Genomic DNA, 21,858 nt, shown 5'->3' with positions numbered 1-21,858 from the left:
TTTTTAATGTTAATGTCCAATGAAAACGCTCCATTTGCCGGCGCGAGGACATTCTGGGACCAAACCATGGAATGTACCAAGCACTGTACCTGGAGGACAAATATTTCCCAGAAAATCATCGATTACGCCACATTAGTTAAGCTTTACTCATTAACTGTCGTGTCCATAAAACAGATATATCTTTTTTTAAAATAAAGTGAGGATGTCCCCGTCAAAAAAAATATATAAAAATAATGTAATAATTTGTTTTATTTGATAAACACCCAGCTTTTATTGATATAGTTGTTCAGCTGTTTCAACATGTTACATTTCTAAAGCTAATTTTGCATTTAGCTTTTTACGCTTCTTTTGCTTAACTTTAGTTGCTAACTTTTCACAACAATTTATAAAGCTAATTTAGCATCTAATTTATGCATCTGCAACTTCCCAATGAACTGTTCGTTATTATAACGTTTTTTTTTATATTTCTCTTGCCAAACATAAGTATAAAGCATTTAAGTCGATTTGTTTAACTCATTCAGCATCAAATTTTTACATTAGCATTGCTAAACTTTTAAAACAATTATTTTAGCAAATTAAAAAAAAAACAATTCTTGTGCAATGCTGAACATTTATAATTTTTCCAGTGATTTGTTCTGCTTTATGTTTGTGTCTGTTATCAGACAGGTTTAAATTTTCCTATATGTTCAAATCATATGGTTTGCTGTCAGGTTATTTCACATCAATTTGCTCAGCTAATTTAGCTTTTGCTACACAAACATTGTTTTTATATTTTCTAAACCTTTATTTTCAAAATCGTTTACCTTTTTCTTTTGCCAAAATCACGGAGCCCCTAAAGGGTAATTGAAGGAAATTTTTTTTTAACTTCAATTGTTTGTTTGACCAGTTACTAACAGCCATTAATACAAATAAATGGCTTTAGTCTGTCGAAAGAATCCATATGCCAAATATAATTTAGACCCTTTTTTGAAACAACCACATTACTTTAAAACTCGTTTAAGATGACGTTCAGAGATGATGTAATTGTGACGGTACGCAGGCAAAGCTGCAATCTCTTTGTAGACAAGTCAAAAAGCAAAGTAAAACTCAATTAGCTCACAGAATGCCATTTCCAGGTAACTTGGGAACATTTCTCTGTGCGCAAATTACCTAGTAACAGTTGTGCAGCCGTTACTGACGGGTGCGCAGCCGATACTGACTGGTGCGCAGCCGATAGTTTTTTATTTTTTTCCTTCAATGACCCTTTAGGGGCTCTGTACAAATGGCCTTTACATTTACACAGATAAACATTATTTGGCTTACTTTAGTATTACGTCTAGTCCTGAAGAACAGAATTTTTAAATAATACACTCACAAAACTGATCAGGGTTCAGCTATTTTTAATAACAGATTTAGAAGAAGTTCGGGAGTTTAAAATAATTGAAAACCTTTTAGCTTGAAGGGGAACAGTGGGTTGAAAAAGCATTTTTCTGATTTAGAAAACAGAGGACAGAAGGTATTAGAAGTTTGATGAACAAATTTAAACCAATCGTACAAATCTTCAGCTTTGATTGAATGCTCATGAAATCTTTGAGCAAACATTATGGCATTTCATCTTTGGCAAAACCCCACACTCGATCGGGGACCACATTCAGGTTTTTCTGCACCACAGTGACTCTGCAGGGAGCTCTTCTCACAACAGGCTGTAAAAGTGTCCCAAAATATACACACAGACAACAAATTGCAACATCCTCTTTTTAAGAGCGTTCAGAGATCCACAGCCAGTAAGTCCAGGAATTACACTAAAAGCAAAATTTTTTTTTTTTTAAATAAAGGGCGGGAAATTTACAATAGTTTTCATTTTGTACTTTACGCTAGCAGCATTTTCTTTGAATAAATTAATTCTTAGAAAAATATTTAAAAAAAAAAAACAATTACAGAACAAAAGCTCAGCATGGGGGGGCATAAAAGCTTCACTTCAGCTGAGCCTGAATCTGGGCTTCATGCACTTTAACCCGGATGGTTTCCAGGGCAACCACTTTAGCATCTTCTGTGTCTGTTATGAGGCAGGATCGTCGGCGCGTCTTCGTAAACCCTGATCAGGCCGAGTATTTCATCCACACAAAGCAGCCCTCAAACGGGAAATGAACAGCAAAAGAAAGCGCTGCAGCCAAACCAACACAAAGTGCTCCCTCATGCTTTGTACTTCTCCTTTCCCGTTTCGCTAATAACGCAGATGTGCTGAGGAAAAAGAAAAAGAAAGGCTCTTTGAGTCAGGCAGTGAACGATGGAGCAGGAATAATCACACTAAGAGATGTAAAGAAAAACCACCTACATTAAGATCTCTAAAATACTCGTTGTAGTCCAGAGCGTATCCCACCACAAACTTATCTGGGACTTCAAATCCTACATCTTCAACAAGAAAAGGGGAATAAATGACTTCAACACTGTATCAAATAATTATGGTGTTCGTTAGAGAAAAATTAATTTCAAAACAAGCAAAAGTCTCACAGTCCGGCCGGTAGCCGACACTCCGTGGCGTCCTCTTCACCAACAAACTACAGAGGCAGAGGTCAAAACGTGGATCGCTGCTCACAACAAACAGCACGGCATTTCAAAGAGAAAGGCGCTGCTATACCTGGCTACTTTCACCATTTTGGGGTTGTACTGCTTGAGGAGCTCCAATAACGTCTGCATCGTCTTTCCTGTGTCGATGATGTCCTGAAACATTTGATCAGAGGCGTTTGAGTATAACGAGCTGCCGACTTTAACTGCGAAGGAAACACAGAAATGAGCTCCTACCTCCACAATCAAGACGTTCTGTGGAAAGAGAACCATAATAAATTAGTCACAAGAAAGAAAAATAAACAAGGCTTAGTCAGAAGTGCCTCAAAGACAGGAGATAAAGTCAGAAATGTGAGGAAGATCCATGATGGGCACATTCAACCGCGCCAGCGCCAGTAAAGGTTTGTACTGTAGATAGCCTCAAATACAAGCTATTACACATTCCTGATGACCACATTTAATCCCCTTTTATTGGCAGTAAAGGACAATAACGTTATGAGAATTGAATGAAGCATGGCTGCCCTGCTTGGGTTCCAGACATTGATGGTAACTAAGAACTAGACGAGTGAGTGTGAGGTCATTAGGGCTGCACCATATGAGGAAAACGCGCGATGTGTGATATAAGTGATCAATATTGCGATGACGATATAACTTGCGATACACGAACAAATGGCAAAACAACCAAAAACATCATTTCCATTTCACTGCAACAGTTTAATAAAAAAAAAGTTAAATTACACTCCAAATGACCCTAGTCTACATAGGAGGCAAAAATACAACATAAAAGGGCTCCATCCGATTGGTCAAATGCATAAAGGGATTTATTTGATTCGTTAAATACTTCAAGCTGCCACAAAATTGTTTTAGCACATTTAAGGTAACCATTTATTGCACATTTCGCAGACTTTTGCGATACGGGCCTTGAACAGCTCGATAAATAAAACGATAAATTTGTGATTTTTTTGTGCAGGCCTCGGCGTCATCCATAGAAAATCGTTTACTTCCGGCTCCAACCGAAGGAAGTCAATTCAGAAGCCATTTTTTCACGATACAGTGGCCGCGTTGGAGCCAGACATCACCAGTAAACAGCTAGTGGTCCAAGTTGGTCTGTGCCAACATTTCTATGCCGCCCACTCTGGCCAATCAGGAGTGGCATTGTTTGAAGACCACGCCCTCTACCATTTGACAGAAGACTACATCCAATCTGTCAAACGTAAACATTGGACGTAGGCTCCACCTATTTTTATTAGTTGGCTAATTTATAACTTGTACTACAAAAAAAAGATTATTTTCATAAAGAACATGTTAAAAGAAGGTACATTGTTATTTTGAGAAATAGAATTACTTGAGTAACAGCTGTTGGTATCACTTCCTGTTTGGAATGCCAGAGGGGAGGAGTCATTCATCCCAGTTCTTATTTACAGTCAATGGTTCATGACGTGCCTGCAGCTTTTAAAGTTCAGTCGGGTAAGTTGACATTGTTTACATGACACCATAAAAACGTATTATCAGGATTAGGAGGCCTTACTAGATGTTACAGCTGCTAACTGCTACTGCTATTAACATGTTACAGCAGCAGGAATATCCCCGTCCAAGCTGCTGGAAGCTGCAGATCTTTAACTGCATGTTTTTTTGAGACAAAGAAATAAATAACACAATACCATTTATGAAAGCGATGTCAGACTTTAGGAAATCATATCCCCCTTTTGTTTTTTTACATCATTTAGATTTTTTTTAAATACTTTTCTCCATCTATTCTTAATTTCCACAACAATCCAACATTTAAACACAAGCAGAGACAGGAATAAAGTTGCGTTGAGTGACTTGTGTTCAAACGTTGCAATAAAACTCTTCTAGTGTGTTCCTGAAGAAACACGTATGACGTGAAACAATAGAGGTGCAGATGGGAAACGTCGGAGCTTTAGTCACCAGTGCAAAGCAGCTTAATGCTCCTTCTCTACTCTCTGCTGGGGGGGGGGGTCCCAATTCATTAAGTGATTGTATTCTAAACTTTATTTAGAAAAACAACACAAATTTAAAAATAATAGCCGTAATCAAAAATAAACTAATAGCAAAAGTTACTTTGATTTTAGTACTTTTTATGGATAAAAACATGCAAGTGGAAGTTATAAATGGAAGAATATTCGCTCATCCTAAAAGGGCAGCCTTGACGTTTATTCACTTACTATTCAAGGTCAACAATAGAAATTGGACTCTGATAAAAGAGTCATGTTCTATTCAGCAAACTAAATTGTTGGAACATCGTGAAACTCTCAGAAAATATTAAAATTCTTCCAGTAAGTAAACATTTTTGGTTTTCTGAACCTCACCTTGCCGGTTAGGGTAGACAGGTCGTCTCCACCGATCACTTTGATTTCCCCTGTCGACTGGTCGTTCTGGGAAAATAAAAGCACAAGTAGGTCTGCTGGGTTTTCTCAAAACAACTGCAAAAACAGAGCACGCCTCACCAAGTCTTAGACGTTAATAGATTTAATAGGCTGAAAAATGCTGAAGGGCTTTGTAAACATAATTGCAAAAAGAAAAAAAGAGCAGAATGTGCCGTAAAGTAAAAGTAAAAGTATAAAATCAGTCATATATGAGTTTTCCTGGGGTTGAATTGAAGCACATTGGAGGTCATGACAGTTTAGAGCTCATGTCTGCAAATGCAGAAGCATTCATCTTTGGTTTGAGGGAATTCAGACCAAACATGTCAACATTTTTCTAAACTGGTTTATCCACCACATCAATTTTGTTTTGCATTTTTATGATCCATATAAATCCTGTTCACAGCGACTCCTCTGAGCAGGTGGACTAAAATGAGCAGAAGTACATACTACAAATTAAATTTAAAAAAGCTAGATTTTGGGTTTTGCTTACTTTCTTGATCTGGTTTGTGTTTACAGAAACTATTGCATGAGCTCTGATGCCTTAAAAAAAAACCTACAACCTTTAAACAGCGTCACGGATGCTCAGCAGTGGCTGCGTGAAAAATTCTCACCCAGGATTTAGACCAAGCCCAGCGAGTTTGTAATTGAAACATGAAAAAGAAGCCCATGATTGACACAAATGACCTTTAAAGGACGTTAAATGAGGGTAAAGATCATTACATTCCAGTACATTTCCAGGTATTTTCATACGTAATGCAAAAAAACATTCAAAGTTGCTGCTACTTTGCAAAACAAATGTGCATTAAAATAAAACACATATATTGAAAAGGGGATTACATAGTAGCTTTTAAGGCGAATGAAGTCCACGGTCATGGGAATGGAGCGGTCGCTGTTCCTGTTCAGAGCCTTGATGTAGTCCAACAGGTCGGCGAAAAATTTGTATCCGCCTTTCAGCACGCAAAGGGCCACGATGTGGTGTCCCCCCATTTCTTTCATGATCTCTCTGGCCAGCCTCTCCGTCCTGAAGTGAAACACAAAGAGGACCGTCAGCCGCCCGCTTTTCTGCCGCGCTCAGCAGAAGCTCACCGTTCCGTTTGGGTCGGCAAACAAAGCAGAACCGACTGAGGCTTCTTAGAACTCGAACGTCTGACAGTCAGTCACTCGGGAGGTTTTAAACATTTTCTGGGATTTGCATCCATCGACAGCTCACTTGCCCTAAATATTCTCTACTTTAAAGACTTTAAATAAACTCTATGGGTTTTTGCTGCATTTCATTTTCTTTTAACAAATTGTCTTTATTTTTGTAATTTAGTTGCGAAAAATAATAAAATCTAAAATCTAGGAATGCGTAATCTGGACACAGACATAAACTCTGTTGTGGACCGTGAGCCCAGCGTGAAAGCATCCTCCATCCAGTACAACACCAATACTTTGACAAACATCTGACGGCCCACCTATCCAAGATGAGACCGTGGGGGATGTACACCCTCTCCAGATCGGAGGCGTAGTGCCTGGGGATGCAGAAGAGATCCAGGTCGTAGCCCTGCTCCTCATCGCTGATCTGGAAGAGAAGATTTAGACGCAGGAGGCGACTTGTTTTTCCTCTAGAACAGTCGTTTATCTGGGAGACTTCAGACGACAATGCCTGTTCTGTACAGATTAACAAGCCGACGGGATCTCCGCCCTGAGACGAGCTGAAAGCAGCTGCTATTAGTGTAAACATGTCGGATTCTCAGAAGGAAATCTATGTTAGGAGCTTGGAAAGAACAACAAAACATTTGCAATTCATGGGTTTTATTCAACTCCAAATTGCAGGCAATTTTAATCCTCCTTGGGTGCATCTTTTTGGGGTTTCGTACACGCTGACAGCTAAGGAACAGAATTCATTTGCAGGATGCATTTCAATCACCAATAATCCATCTCTGAACACAGTCCTCTCATCTCTTTGACGTGGAAAACTGGATTTTTTTTGCACCATTTTCCGACACCAAAGCACTTCAGAGTCCTGTCACACATTTGTGTCTTTATCCCACAAGGTACACCTCCACTGTGTGAGGAACCTCAAAGATCAAAGTCTGTGAGCAAAGATTTGAGATTTTCCTCAAACAGATGAATATGATCATATTTAAGACAATCACCAAATTTAATAATAGTAAAATTAGTGTAAAATCAAATAGTGAAATACTCATAGACATCCAGCTGCAAACCCAGCCATCTGAAGCATAAATGCATGTTGTGCCACAAATCATTAGTGAGGGAACCGATGTTTTCACGTTATTTGACTGGTTTGTAAATCTTGTAAACCAGAATCAGAATCAGCTTTATTGGCAAAGTACAGTGCATGTACAGGAATTTAGCTTTGGTGTCTTGTGCTATCGTGCAAACAAGAAAGATATAAAAACAAAAAGTGTAAAGGAGTAAGACAGGGGAGGATAAATGATAAAAAGAAAGTACTATGAGATAGAAATAGGAATATTTAAACATAACTAGATAAAAAAATGCAACAGTAAAAATGTAACAGTAGTTCTGGTGTGACAGTTTCTGTGGTTTTGTTCCATGTTCTTGAGAGGTCAGGAGTTCATTAGTGGCAGCTCGGGGGAAGAAGCTGTCCATAGTCCTAAAGCGCCGCCCTGACCGGAGAAGGCTGTAAAGGCAATGTCCGGGATGAAAGGTGTCCTTTGCAATTCTGCCAGCCCGGGTTACAATGTTGTACTAAATCAAATTTCCTGCTGCAGGTCAAACAGGGAGCCGCAAAAACACAGCCAGCATGACTCTCAGCATGTGACGGCGGGGAGGCTGTGAGCGCAGTGGAAAAAACCAGCAGTGACACGTGAAGAACTTTCAGTGATCCCAGGTGGAAAGCAAAATAAAGACCTGGTTCTGTTCATAAACACACCAAGTACTCTTTAACAGAGAAATGACACTTGAAGCTAAAAGTTTGCTGCAGACCTGTGCAAAGCAGCTTTCATTAACGCATCAGACTTCGCCTGTACTTCTGGGAACACACAGTACTAGTTATTTATTTACTTATCCCGGGCAAGAGGCCGTGTCAGCCCAGCTTTTGTTTTTTTTTTTTACTGTATATCAAATATTACAAAATGCTCACATGTTCCAAAGGGCAAGATCATGCGCTCTGATCCTGCAGGGAATTTGATATTTTAGTCATTATTTAAATGTCAAAAGATCACACTTTATATCATAAGGTGATTCTAGATACAGTAATAAATAAATATAAAGGATACTTTAGAAAAAAAAATGTTACTACGGGTATTTGTTTTTATCTCTTAAACTTAAAATGTATTTTTTAAATATGCTTGAAAGTGACGTCCCTTACACGCATCTCTACAAAGTAATGATTAAAAAAATAATTAGTTTTTCAGGTGGCAGAGTTTGACATCAAGTTAAAAAAAATAAAATAAAAAAAGCAATATCAGATAAACTTTTAGGAGAAAATAACGATTTTAACTTTGAAATTCCATGAAATGTCAGTATTTCTCAATTGTGTGAAGCAGGACTTTATTTTATTTGTTAATTTGATTGTTAGGAAAATGTACGATTTTGTTCATAAGTTTAGTTTCTTTTCAAAATAAAATACGGTGCGCGTACAGGACAAAATTGAGAAATTCGTGCTTCGATTTTACAGAAACTTGCTTTTATTTTGCACTTCTGATGAGCTCTTTGAACGGTGGCCGCGCGAAACCGCGCCTCCCGTCCGCAGCGTTCGGAGTGGCGCGAAAAACTACAGTTGGCCCCGTCCTCTCTGACGTCACCCCCCCCCCCCCCCCCCCGTCTTCCGCCGGCCACGCTTAGAGCACGCTAACAAACGTTTCACCGAGATGAGGAACAGACCCCGCAACTGTGGAATGTAACAGTTGAAAACGCAACGCGCGCGCGCGCGCCCTTGAACACCCTGTCCCTCCGCGGCCGGCCGCAGAGACGACCCAAGTCCGTTTAAAGGGTCTGATAGGGCATGTTGATGCCAAAACAGTCTCGCTACCGATGAGCTTTCCACTCCGCTCTGAACTCACCACAACACAGGAGCTGGACGTCGCCATGTTGGTTTCCCACTTCAAACGAGGGGGGTTCTCGGGTAGTCCTGTGCTTGTGGACGGCGGGTGCACCGTCAGTGTTCTGCGGTATAAAAGTGGGCTCGTGACAGAACACACAGAAGGGATGTACGGCTCCGCCTTTGCTAGCGGTCACACTGCTGACGGAAATGTAGTCGGTGTTGCTGTGGGTACTGCCGCCTCTTCTGCGCGTGCGCAGTGTTTGTGTGTCGGGTTCTTTGGCCCCTCCCCCTTCTTGTGGATGAGATGTCGTCTCATAGAGCCCGACACAGCAATCTTCATTGTCACCTTTATTAATATCCCCTCTGATTTGTATTCCGTTAAATCCAATAAACCGTATTATTGGAGCCATATGGTGTGTTTTCACATTTATTGGATGGGTTGCCATGGTAATACACACAAAAAAAGCAGATTGGTAGCAGCAAAACCGCAGGGATTATTATGATACTTCTTCAGCAGGCAAATTATGAGGAAGCAATAACTGGAACTTTGAAAAGCTTCTCGTTTTTTAAAAAGATGCTCCAGATTTAGAACTGTCCAACTCATTGTCATTAAAACTTAAAACATAATCATTTTAAAACCTTTTTATTTTCAAGAGGAAGTTTAGAATATTTTCACAGGGACAATGCAAAGGGAACAGCTGTGTAAGTTTAAGAAACCCAGAGGCTCATCATAACAAGAGGTTTTTACTATCTAAATAATACAATTTGCATATGAGTTGGTCCGTCCATATGTGGATTTCGGCGTCAGGGGGATTTTCTGCTTGTTTATGTCCTGAAAACACCCTTTATTTTTGATAATTACTGTGGCGTTTCTCTAATAATCCGTTATTACAGATAAAAAAAACGTTTGTCTGTAAAGTTCATCTTAAATGGACTTAATCTGTGAGAGAGAAAGTAAAAAACAATCCAGAATATTACAATTATTAAATAATTTATTTGTAACAGAAAACAAGTGGTCAAAAACAAAACTTCACTTCCCAGGTCAAAGGTTTCCCGCAGTCTTCACTAGGTTTTCACATACTCTAGGACCCATTTAGGTCCATTCTTCCTTGCAGATCTTCTCAAGAGCTGGGATGTTGCTAAACAACACGGACTTTCAGGAGATCCACAGCGACGGCCCTGTAACTGAGTGACTGCTGTGGAGGTGAACACCAGAGACAAAATTAAAAATAAATAAATAAAAGAAGTAGCAGATCTGCAAGGTCTTCTTTTGGTTAAATTCTTATTTTCTGCCTGGTTATTTGGGACGTTTTGGAGGAAACCAGAGTGTATGGAGACAACCTACGCACACACGAGGACAACACGCAAACTCCAGGTTCCCCCAAACTCTTGAAAGTCGGTCATTCAAGGATCTTCTTGTGTGTTTTCTGCATCTTTTCCACATTTGAACAAATCTTTTCCACATTCACATAATCCCTAAAAGCAGTTACCCTTCTTCTTCTTCATCTGTTCCTCCCCTCGTCTCCACATCTGCGCGTTCTGCAGACGTTTTCCTGATTGGTGCTCGCCCAACCGGAATTGACAGCGTCCAGCGCTAAGCTTTCTCAAATGCTAGTTGAAAGCTACTCTGTAAATATTCAAACGAATAAAACTGTAAACACACACTAATGGTTAAGACTGTTTACTTTTTAGACAAAACCACTTTAAAAACATTATTTGTTGACACAAGAGGATTTATTGTAACTTTGTCTGCAGTGGTTAATAGCATTTTAAGTCCCTTTAAAATAATAATGTTCTTGCATCATTTCTTATTGTCGTGCCAACAACTTTCACTTTATTATTTTAGTTTTGTATTTTGGTATCAACTCCGTAGAAACAACATACATTTTAATTGTTAAATGCTCATGAAACGGATTTAGGGCTTTAATAATACCCAACAATAAAGAATATATTCAGTGTATGTCAATAAAATGGGCTTTATTTATTCAATATCTATAATTATGTCGATCTCTATTATTCCACTGTAAAACTTTATACGTCTTACAAAAAATTATTAATCAATAAATATTTAAGACCACTTAAAATAATTCAAATTTTGGGCGCCATAAGCTCAGATAAGAAACATAAAGAAGGCTCAAACCTGACATCTTTCTACATACTTGAGATGAATTCATCTCATCCTCATCTATAGCAGCTATCATTTGTCATTTTTGGTGCATATTGAAGAGCCAAATGACTGCCTGTTAAATTATGATTAAAGTATCCATAATTTTTAAGGGGCAGGCTTTAAAGAGCTAAGCTTCTGCCTGCTTCCTTTCAAACTGCTTTATTATTATTATCCACCATATTCTGACATTTTATTAACATGTTTGAAACAAATGTCACCTAATTTCTCATTTATACTGATTACTTTTATCAAAAACCTGGATATTATCTTCCATGAAAAAGAAAATAAGTTACTTCTCATCCCTTTCGAATGTCAAGTCAATGTTTTTCTTCTTCGTCTGTCAGCTTCTCCCTTTAGCGAATCCTCTTCATCTTCTTCCTCCTCCAGTCACTTATGTTTGTATCATTGATAAACACAAACAATAGGTAGAGCAAATTTTCAATAAATGTGGTTTTTGATGCGGAAGTTTAATTTTTGTCACCAGAAATGTAAAAAAAAAAAAAAGATATAAAAAAAGTCACTGCCTCAAATCTCTTCTGAATGCACTTAGAAAAACAGAGAATTCACTCATCGATGTGTAAAATAAAAATATTTTCTATTCAAATCATTCATGAATACATTTGCAGGGAACAGAGTGGAGCCGGCCGTCCCCCTAAAGGCTTCGGCGTTTCCCCCGTCGGGCGCCAAATGAAAAACTCCGCCTCCTCCGCGGGCCGGGGGAACAAATCCAGACGCACGCCGGCCAAAACTCGTGACCTGCTCAGGATCTTCAGAAGTTCTCATGAAGATAACGTCGCAGCAAAAAGATGTCAAATAAAAAAAGAGTGGCTAACATGAAAGCGCGTTAAGACACGATTACAGAAACAAGGTAATCAAACTGCACGACTTCATAGAGACTAGGAACAAATGGCCGTCCTCCAGAGAGCTTCAGCCTTCAGCAGCTGCGGTTCCTGTAATCTGAGGGGCAGTGAGGAGTTACAGAGATGGGTCCATCGCTTATCCGCGCCCCTAACCCGATCTGGAGGGGTTAGAGGTGGGTTTCCATGAGGCTGAGGCCCTCCGGGGGCCCGACAGAAGCACTGGTCTGTGAAAAGCTTTAAAGTGGGGTTTCATAGAAAGACAACATCTGGTGGACATTGGAACATGACGTCCAACCACTGGAAGAAAAGTCTTTTCGAGGGAGCTCCTAAACCACGTGAGAAGGCTAAGATTTGGTATAAAAAAATATCTCTCCTGTCGTCTTCCGTTTTCCTCCCCATCAGCCGTCTTGGACCGCACCTGCAGAGACGGATCACGGCGTTACCAGGGTGGTGCAGAGGGAAACCTTCAGCCGTCTGGTTTCCGCCGACGCACCTAGTTGCCGTTCGCGAGTGTGGACGGCGTTCCTCCGTGATCGATCGCTGCCCTCTCTCGACTGCGGTTCTCCCGTTCCTCGTCCTCTTCGTCCCGCTCCTCGTTGCCGCTGTGGTTCTTACAGTAAAGTCTTAAAGGGGAGGGAATAAAAGATATATGTAAGATATCCAGATTGTCAACAAATCCGCTCTTGAGCCGGCCTGCAGGCGTTTCCTGCCCCCCTTTTGACTTGTCCGCACTCTCCCCTTCTGCCTCTGCCTGGTCAGAGCTGTGCAACAAATGCAACAAAAACACCTGTCCGTTGGTTTTATCTCCATAGCAACCATTTCATTTTTTGGTCGCCTTAGAGTGACGAACGAGCCAATGTAACTTTTATAAGAATTGACTACAGTAAATTTTTGGATTTTCTTGGCAACGGAGGGTTCAGCACGAGCAAGGGTTTCATGCAGTAAATCGTTATCAAAATGTACGGTGGACTGCTTACTGACGTCGTCTGGCTCCAACATGGTGGCGTCTGTAACGCCACAAAATGGCGACTGAATGGACCTCATTTGGTTGGATCCATAAGTACGCCGTTTTCTACGGATGGCGTCACGGTCGCTCGGTCCAGTTCTTATATACAATCCAACGCCCCTCCTGAATTCCTTTGGTTTTCTATCAAACATGTTCACCACGCAGATGTTCCAGCGGTTGGAGGGAAAACCTTCAGCTCACGCGCCTATCGAGCCCTACAGCCCCGCCATCTTTTCATGTGCAGCAGAAAGGCGAAGCCGAGGGTCTGTCCAAAGTGTGTTTTGCAACTTCGTTTCAGAGACGCGTCGTTCCCACACACCGCGACGAAGCTCAATCAAAACACGCCAGACACCATAGTTCCACCAGAGCATCATTCTGAAACTCTGAAACGAAAAGTTTCTATTAAAACAAACACTTTTCTTTTAGTAAAAATAAAGATCAACTGAGCACATAAGGTTTTTTTTTAAATACATTTTTAAACCAGCATCTCCCCATCAGGAAAGCTATAACTGAGTTTCTCTGTCTGACCTTTTGGGAGAGAAAAAAATGTATGCTCATGGGTTATGTTAGGTCATGTTACCATGGCAACAACACCGCCAACTTCTGCAAATTCCCTCACTGCTCACCAGGTTAATGCACTATATAGGCCCATTTTTTTGGAGGGGGGGATGCCCTGAAAATTTCCCCAGAAGTCTTTGCAAAAATACAGTGTAGACTAGATGGGTGAATATAGACCACAATGCATTGCGTTTGAACCATTCTTTCCGCTTGAAATAAAAATGCATGCAAGTTCATTTCTTTTAAATTTCCTTAGTTTTCACGTTGAGAGCAGAGTGGATTCATAAATAGTCTTTGTGAAATGTTCACATTTATTAGGTTTTTACTTCATATTGCTGTTTAAAAAAGAAAATTATATTAAATTATATTTAATTGCGTTAAAATCCAGGACACTGGGTAGTCCTGCACTATATAGTCTATTAGGGGGTAGGGAATAGTCTTAAAAAGAATGTTTTTAACTAAAAGAAAATCCAGCATAGACAAAAAAATACAATATAGTGTTGCCTCATTTACTATGGGAGTTGCGTACTAAAAATACCTCGTAATAAAATCCTCAAATAAGATCATAGATAGAACTAAAATTGTCCAAACTTGCTTCACTTTGATTTTTTTTGCTCCTGTGTAACAGAGAAAGAGAGTCCATCCGTCAGTGTTTTTGTTACTGTCCACTAGTGCAGCTTGCATCTCCTGCACTTTAACACCGTCATACTGTACGACTATTTCATAGCATCTTATTTATTCCAATTGTTTTGTTCTATTTTATCCTGTTTTGTGGCGTGTGCTGATGACGTCTTGGCCAGGTCACCCTTACCAAATGAGAGCTTACCTGGTTAAATAAAGGTTAATAATGATAATAATAGATGTTTTAAGGCGGTAAAACTCCTCACTACACACTTTATACACCTTTCTCAGAAAGACGGGAACCTTTTTCACATTTTTCTCTCTTGTTTAAACTCTCAAAGTACAAAACTTCGTTGAAAAATAAGTCAAGTTTTATTAAACTGAATCAAAGATCCGACTCCGATGGAAGATTTATGCGACTTCGGCAAACTGAGCACATTCTGCACAGCAGACATGACTGATTGACAAAGTCAACAGCCAATCAGGATGCAGAACACAATTTACTTATTAAAAAATGTTTAAAAAAATGCAAATTTGCACGGGATAAAGCGAAGCGGGATTCAGCAAAGGAACGCTACACCTCTTCCTTCAAGTAAAAAATGGGGTTTTTACTCTGGACAGGTGCTCACTTGTAGATGCCGCGGGCCATGTTCTCGATGTACTTGGCTTTGTCCTGTAGGCCGCAGTGATAGTGGTAGGTCTTCACACACGCCTTGATTTCACAGCCAATGGTGGCGCCCAACTGACCGCACAACGTGCACTTCTGGAAACAGAGAGCGGGAAGGTCAACGCAGGCCGAACGCCCGCTCGTCTGACGCGGCGGCGTCCTCCTCACCATTCTTTTGCCCCTTTTGATTTCCTGGATGACCGTTTTCACGTCGAAGTTACCGAATTCGGCTCGTGATGTTGTGGTCAGCTGCACCGTCCCAGAAGAAAAGAGCTGGAAGAAACGGCAGGTTACCGGAAAATAACAGCCGGCGGCATTGGGAGAAACGTTCGGGCTAAACGTCCCACCATGCACTTGTAGTGCGCGGCCACTTTCTTGGAGTTGTCGGTGTGCAGCAGGCCTCTGGTTTCGTTCTCCTCCTCGCCGGCGTGGCAGAACCCGCAGCGCTGGCCGCTGTCCGCCGGGCTGCTTCGGAGAGGGGACCTGTCCCGCTGAAACGCCATTCAGACGTCAACAGACGAGACTCTGGCACGGCGAAAGGAACTCAAACGGCGTTCTCTTACATGCGAGGAGCCGTCCTCATCTGCAGCCTGCGAGGAGGCGGAGCGACTTTCTTCCGACTGGCCACGAGATCCGACCTTGGCCCGGGCCTTCTCCAACCTCCCTCTGCCTCGGCTTTGTGGAGGCGAGGAGTCCGAGTCGTTGGCCACGTCTCCTTCTTCTTCGTCTGAAGAGGAAACCAACAGTTTGAGAGTCGGACCCGTTGCTGCAGGATCTTCCCAATATTTAAAGACCCACTCGATGGAAATCTTTGACGTTTTTAACAAGTCCTTGTTTCTAAGGTGGCCGAGTGGTGCAAGACACGTCTCCATTTAAGTTACAACAACAACAAAACCTAGTACCAATAAACAAATGCCGAAACACAACAGGCTGGTAAAACACGACAGCAGAAGACGGAGAAACAAATGAAGCAAAGCGAGCAGCTGCTAAAGGAAAGGGAAGAATACCCTTCATACCGGACACAATGCAAAAACTTTACCTCGCTAAACCCACTGTGGTCATTTTTTACTGTATTAATACACTTAAAAAAATGCTCTTGGACTGTTTCATATATTTATAATGTCCACATAAAAAAAAAAAACAGTAATAAGTAACTTAAAAAAAAATCATATACGATTGGTTTTATATTGCGTCCCTTTCTGTTAGAAGCCGCTTTCTTTGTTGCGTTTCTGGATTTGTAGCGGGATTGTTTCTGTTTTTCGGTATTTGGTAATTTGCAACCGTGTTTCAGGACTCTGTAAAGTGCTCCGTGATTTGCTGTTGTGTTTCAGTGTTTGTACTGGGATTTGTTGTTGCATCTTAAACGTGTCTTGCACCTCTCAGCCACCGTATTTTTCTGATAGAGAGGGACATTTATAAAGATGCTTAAACGTGCATTTCAGAGCATTTCTGTGTTCAAATAATTGGAAATCAGGAGCAGACGGAAAAAAAAATATGATGTTGGGAAAAAAAAGCACATTTGTGATGCAGAACATTTGAATTTGGATCAGCTGGAATCTGCCTCAAAACTGTAAAGCTGGATGGCTCCAATACTGCTCGCCATTTTTGTTGTTAGGTTGGGAATGTGAGCAGCTGTAAGCTAGCAGAAATAGATGGATGATGGGAAGTGGAGGAAGGACTACTCTGCCCCCACAACCCAAGAGGCACATTTCTGATGAACTCCTGCTGCTCTGCAGCAACTATGTCCCAGAAAAACGCAATAATTAAACGATCAAAGAGGGACTTTAAATTCTAAATTTAGTCCAATATTTAAAAATCAAACTAGTTAACTCGGTTATTTTAGTTAGTAAAAGGTGGAAGGCAGCTGCACAGAAACAAGGCGTCTCACCTTCAACGTCGTCCAGAGCAGCATCGCGATGTTTGCGACAGTAAACACTAAACAGACGAAAGAACCCAGAAGCTTCATTTATGAACAGGTTCAGGAAAAACCTGCAGGTTTTTCAGCAGATCACATGTTTTCCTTACAGGTAAATCCCCTGGGAGGGATTCTCCTTGACCTGGGCTTTGTCCTTCACGGCGCAATAGTAGTGATACGTCCTTCTGCACGTTTTGACGTCGCAGCCGATGGTCGCGCCCGGTCGGTGACACGAAGAACACATCTGACGGAGGGAGAGGACACGGGGGAAATAAAAGCAGAAGCACTTTTATAGAAAAGCTTCCACTCGTGATTTCATTTAATGATGGATTTAAAGAGAAAAAAACGTCATTATCATCGAGCGCAGCCTTAAAAAGTGTTCATTTTATGAAAAAAAAAAGCCCTAAAAATGCCATTTCTACATTTTACTTACTCTAGAGAGAAAAACTGAATTAATGTGTTGTGTGCATAAATGCATGTGGGTCATTATAATGCAGAGAAGATAGAAACGTTTTATTTTATTTGTTTTTGAATCAAGTTATGAGTGAAGATCTTAAATAGATTTGATATTTCTGTATTTTCTTTTATTGCTTTTTTCCTTGTTTTTGTATTTTTATTGCTAAAATCCAATCAATCAATCAAGAAGATAGAAATAAAACATAACCATTGTAGGTGAAGCAAATATCTCTGATCACACCAACAGTAATTATATTAATGCTACAATACACAAGTATTTTATTGTAACTTGAACTTTTAAGTTCACTCTTGTCTAAATGTAACTAAATGAAGTTATAACTTAAATACATAGTAAGGATATAAAGCATAACATGAAAGATTTGGATTAATGTTTATCTAGAAAAAGTAAATAAAAAGTTTTTTTTTAATTGAGGCTTCACTGGTAGAAGAAATTTAAAAAGTAACTTTAAACATGAAAGATTGGGAAAAGTAACACACAAATTTGTTTTTTTCCCAGGTACTAAAAGTGAAAAATGAAGAAATGCTCACTAATCTTTTGGTCTATAACATTTATGTTCATCATTTGACTTTTTTTTGGTCTATTTCTAATTAAAATCTAGGGATTTTTTTTTTTGGTTAACTTCTTACAGATGCATCCAGATAAGCAAAACAAAATGAATCAACACTGAAAGCATAAAACAAGACACCAGTTTCGACCTCAGTGAATGTTTCACTGCATTTCATGGACGTTTCAATACAAACTCTTCACAGGAAAAACACTAGAGATGCTATCCGATCAACAGGTATCACTTACTGAAAGAAAATGACATCAAACACGGGTGTGGATAAGAAACAGGTAACGGCAAACTCACCAATTTATTTCCCCTTTTGATCTCTTTTTTTACGTCCTCGATGGAAAAGCCTCCGATGGTGTCGCCGTCTGCGTGCGACGTGACCAGAGCTGATGAAAAAAGCTGCACAAAAACCAAACAAACGCACAAAGATTAGGGATGAAAGTATTTATCTTCCCCGCGATTCCGTTCAAACCTGAATTTTGTGCCGTTTTGGTTCGATTTACGATTTGTGTCTAACAAAACAACAACAACAAATCAGAAAAATCCTGTATTTAATATGCTATTAAGCAAGTAACAATGATGGAAAGTCTGCTGTAATAAAAGAATATTGAACATATTCAATTTAACTCACCAGGGGTTGACATAGCCCAGAAATTTGCACTGGCCCGTAGGGCCCACACCGGCCCGACACCGCGCACAGGGCGACCCGCCGCCCGCAGGCGGCACCCAGGCGACGGACGCCGCAAGCACCCCTAACTTTAGGGGGGTCCGGGGGCATGTCCCCCCGGCAAATTTTAATATGGTGCAATACACTTATCAATGATTGAAAATGGAGCATATCAAACTTAAATCTGCTCTAGTCTGTTTCAGGTTTTTTGAAGAGAGCACTGCAGTGTAGTAGTTAACACTAGTTAAGAAGTTTTCATGCTGCTTCTAATCACTGCTATTTCACATTTGTTCCTAATCAATAGTTAAGAAGTTTTATTGACTTTTTTGCTCCGGCTGCCTTGAAGTTCTGCTTTTTGTTACTGTTGCAAAGTTACAGTTACTTTTTAGATCCTTAATAACTGTTATGTTGTTCATATTGGCAGAGTTACTTGTTTAAAGTTGCAAAGTTACATTTACTTTTTAGTTACTTAATTATAATTAAATAATTGAAAGATTAAATAAAATTAAATGACTGAGATCATTCGGCTTTTGACTAGAAATACTTACTGCTTACAGTGTACTTTGACATTATACTGCATTTGAGTCTGAGATTCAGGTATTTGGAGTTGCCTTTGATTCTGTGACGTTCAGCTTAAAGCTTAGTGCACAGTTTCATCTTCAATGCATTCATTAAACATCTTGCTGTCCATACTACTAATTCCACCCATTACTCCATCTAACATATTCCTATCTATTCCTGCCATGTCTTCCACATCTCTGACATGCTTCAGTCTCTCTTCAGCATCTTCAGTAGCCTCCCCATCCACTCCTTCCATTTCTATTTTCGCGCCATTAAGTTGCTCCGACGGATGCGGAGAGTGAACACTGTTCGCTGTTGCGCACGGTGCGCACCACGTGACCAAAACAATCATGGCGGACATCAAACTTTCAAAGCCATGAAGACGAGGTAAATCTACACGTTTTCGCACAATATACTTTATTGAAAAAGGTGAAAAATATATCAACCGTTAGATAGTTTAGTGGCCCGAGCGGACAAGTGAAAAATAAAGTCTTGTGGTCCGTACTGCTCGAGCGAGCTGGACTGGGCCAGCGGACAAATGGCTACGTCGAGCCCTGCCACACTTTCAACCTAAACATATGCAGTAGGGATGCAAAGATTGCCCCCGATTCAGTTCAATGGTGTAAAACTAAGAATTGCGGCATTCCAAACAAAATTTGACATTTTCAACTTCATTAAAAGCGTTTTTTTTCAATGTTGTGATGACCTTGACCTTTAGTTGAGTCCTGCCGGGCTGTGATGGATCGCTATAAATCATGTTTCCTCCACATGGAATACAGAATTCAGTCATAAATAAAACCTAAAAAGAGGTTTTTGGTGCTTGTGGAGCAAAGGCTGCATGCAATCGTGCACGAGGGAAGCGTGCAGAGAGAAAGGGCCGGTATTCCTCACCATGCACTTGTGGTGGGCTGCCACCTTCTGGCTGTCGGACACCAGGAGCTGGCCGCACTCCTTGTCCCGGTTGGCTCTGCAGAAGGCACACTTCTGTTGCCGCGTCACAACGCCTTTCTTCTGCCCGGACATGACCAAAGGCTCTCCTGCCTGCGCTCTCAGTCTGCGTAAAAACAGAAAAATACACATTTAGTTAAGAATCACCGAGTCCCACTGGTGTGAATTTTAATCCAGGTTACACACAAATCGAAAAGTTTCATCGACTCGACAGTTTATCTACAGAAAAATAGCTAATTGAAGTCAGTCTTTTCCTGGGAGAACAGCAAAGAAGTAATTTTTAAGCTATTATAAATCCAAAGAACGACAGCCAACTCTGAATATTTTCAAACTCCAGTTGGGAAAGTTCTCAGAAAGCAGCTCTGTCTACAACTCTTTACAAGAGTCCCACACGTCCAGCTTTTACTCCAAATGTTCACAGCTGAATCTCTTCTTGTTGGGTTTATGGATTCATTTCAAATGCTCCCGTCCCATGTCAACATTTACTTGTTTTTGTTCTAATCTTTAGCTGCTAATGAATACACTTGAGGGGGGGGAAACAAGCCTCTCTGCTCATTTGGAATGATGTGCCTCATTTTCCTGGTGCAGGGACAGCTTCACCAGGACAAAAGTGAGCCCCCCTCCCAAAAAAAAACAACTGCTTTTGCTCCTTAAATATGCGCACAAATGGAAATCAGATCAAATCTGTGCTCTAAAATCAGCGAAACATAAGCATTTATAGAAGATGATGAGCAGCAGAAACCTGCAAAAATGCGCAGACAATCCCTCCCCCATAACCCTCCCAGCCAGGTTTATTTTGGATCATGAGGATCTATTGCAGATTAGCTCGATCCTTGCTTGTCCAGACAGTGAAAGTGGATGCTTTTGTTCAAAAATAACATAAAATAGAAGCACAATCGCTGTGTGCTGCGACGTATTTTCGCTGAGAGCCGTTTAGCACGGATAGCAGGGCCAGGATTTCACTGCAGCGCCTCGGCGTGCGTAAAATACGCGATGCTGCCCCATACAACTACAATAATAATAATGATAAAAAAAACTACACATTCAAACCTACTAAAGGGGGGGGGGGGGCTCTCTTTTACAGCCCATCGCCACAAATATCTGCCTCAAGTTTGGTTTGTGAAAAGGACGAACTGACGCCTTTCCCCGTCAAAGTTTTGAATTAAAGGGGGTGTGCGCGTCACTTTCTCCACCAAACTACTCTTTGGCTGAAAACTGCTCTCAAAACGAGCATCTCTAAGCCCCGAATCTTCTCCTAAGGCCTCATCGTGGTGTTGGAAAATGAAGAATAAAAAAAGCCCCACGGAGGATGTTGCTTCTGGCTGCCAAATTTAAGCCCCCGAGCTGCGATTATTTCCCTTTAAGTGCGGGGAATTATCGTGACAGGCGCGGGTCTTGCAAACCGTTTCGAAGCAAAGAGCGCCATACGCGAGTTAGCTCTGTGGGGAAACAGAGCCGCTTGGCTTCTTCTACGACAGAAGAAAAAAGACGGCCTGGATCGGACTACAGGCCACTAACCCGCTCCGCTAGTGTCCCTACACGAGCGCGTGCCTCGCTTCTTACCTGCTAGCTCAACCTTGTGGCGCTAAAAAAGACACAAAAGGAAGAAAACTGTTCCGGACAACGACTACGTTTCTCTTTCCGTCCTTCAGAAGTGATTGTGTTCTGTAGCTACGATCGGTAAGCTAGCCGCTCGGAGACATGGCATCACTTCCGGCAAAGGCCTTCACAATAAAAGCCGCCCTGACAAAGGCGTTATGCAATGTTTTTTTTTTTCCTTCTTCAGAAAATCTTAAATGACATCACATTTCACTGCAATGATAAGCCAAATATCATTGGTGTCTTGAGCATTTGAAATTTGAAATTGAAAGGAAATTCTTGGCATCTTTGCTTAGACTGCTGCCTCTGCAAACCCAC

General features: G+C 40.8%; 2 protein-coding genes across 3 annotated transcripts; both read right to left on the bottom strand.

Annotated features, from left to right (window-relative positions):
• Window positions 1–1,362: 1,362 nt before the first annotated feature.
• hprt1 (hypoxanthine phosphoribosyltransferase 1) lies at window positions 1,363–9,243 on the bottom strand. Its single transcript, XM_004073573.5, has 9 exons — window positions 8,960–9,243; window positions 6,386–6,492; window positions 5,769–5,952; window positions 4,875–4,940; window positions 2,782–2,799; window positions 2,618–2,700; window positions 2,491–2,537; window positions 2,315–2,391; window positions 1,363–2,220 (listed from the first exon to the last, which is right to left on the bottom strand). The coding sequence occupies exons 1-9, from the start codon at window positions 8,984–8,986 to the stop codon at window positions 2,173–2,175; spliced, it is 657 nt and encodes a 218-aa protein (XP_004073621.1). The 5' UTR covers window positions 8,987–9,243; the 3' UTR covers window positions 1,363–2,172.
• A 2,310-nt stretch (window positions 9,244–11,553) lies between these two features.
• On the bottom strand, window positions 11,554–21,671 carry phf6 (PHD finger protein 6). Of its 2 annotated transcripts, none has more exons than XR_013658659.1 (11): window positions 21,505–21,647; window positions 19,885–20,047; window positions 18,063–18,164; window positions 16,845–16,978; window positions 16,708–16,754; window positions 15,383–15,546; window positions 15,167–15,310; window positions 14,988–15,092; window positions 14,765–14,915; window positions 12,461–12,590; window positions 11,554–12,385 (listed from the first exon to the last, which is right to left on the bottom strand). XR_013658659.1 is itself a non-coding variant. In XM_023959367.2 (11 exons), exons 2-10 carry the CDS (start codon window positions 20,014–20,016, stop codon window positions 12,461–12,463), a joined length of 1,092 nt encoding a protein of 363 aa, XP_023815135.1. In that variant the 5' UTR covers window positions 20,017–20,047; window positions 21,505–21,671; the 3' UTR covers window positions 11,554–12,385. The 2 variants fall into 2 exon arrangements, 1 of the variants encoding a protein (XP_023815135.1); XM_023959367.2 differs by having other exon boundaries at window positions 14,782–14,915; window positions 21,505–21,671.
• Window positions 21,672–21,858: the final 187 nt, after the last annotated feature.

This window comes from Oryzias latipes, chromosome 10 (assembly GCF_053564925.1).
Source record: "Oryzias latipes strain Hd-rR chromosome 10, Olatipes_Hd-rR_3.1".
NCBI classification, from domain to species: domain Eukaryota; kingdom Metazoa; phylum Chordata; class Actinopteri; order Beloniformes; family Adrianichthyidae; genus Oryzias; species Oryzias latipes.
This window is presented reverse-complemented; position numbering and strand designations above follow the sequence as displayed.

Bases quoted from the DNA above. Each gene is read 5' to 3' on its own strand.
- phf6 (XM_023959367.2), bottom strand. From the start codon at position 20,016: ATGTCCGGGCAGAAGAAAGGCGTTGTGACGCGGCAACAGAAGTGTGCC. The intron at 16,979-18,062 runs GTGAGTTTGCCG...TCCCTCCGTCAG, and splicing joins TCAAAAGGGGAAATAAATTG to ATGTGTTCTTCGTGTCACCG. The intron at 16,755-16,844 runs GTAAGGAAAACA...TCGTCTGTTTAG, and splicing joins CCCTCCCAGGGGATTTACCT to TGTTTACTGTCGCAAACATC.
- hprt1 (XM_004073573.5), bottom strand. From the start codon at position 8,986: ATGGCGACGTCCAGCTCCTGTGTTGTG. The intron at 6,493-8,959 runs GTGAGTTCAGAG...CTTCTCTTCCAG, and splicing joins CGTCCAGCTCCTGTGTTGTG to ATCAGCGATGAGGAGCAGGG. The intron at 5,953-6,385 runs GTGGGCCGTCAG...GTTTCACTTCAG, and splicing joins CACGGTCTCATCTTGGATAG to GACGGAGAGGCTGGCCAGAG.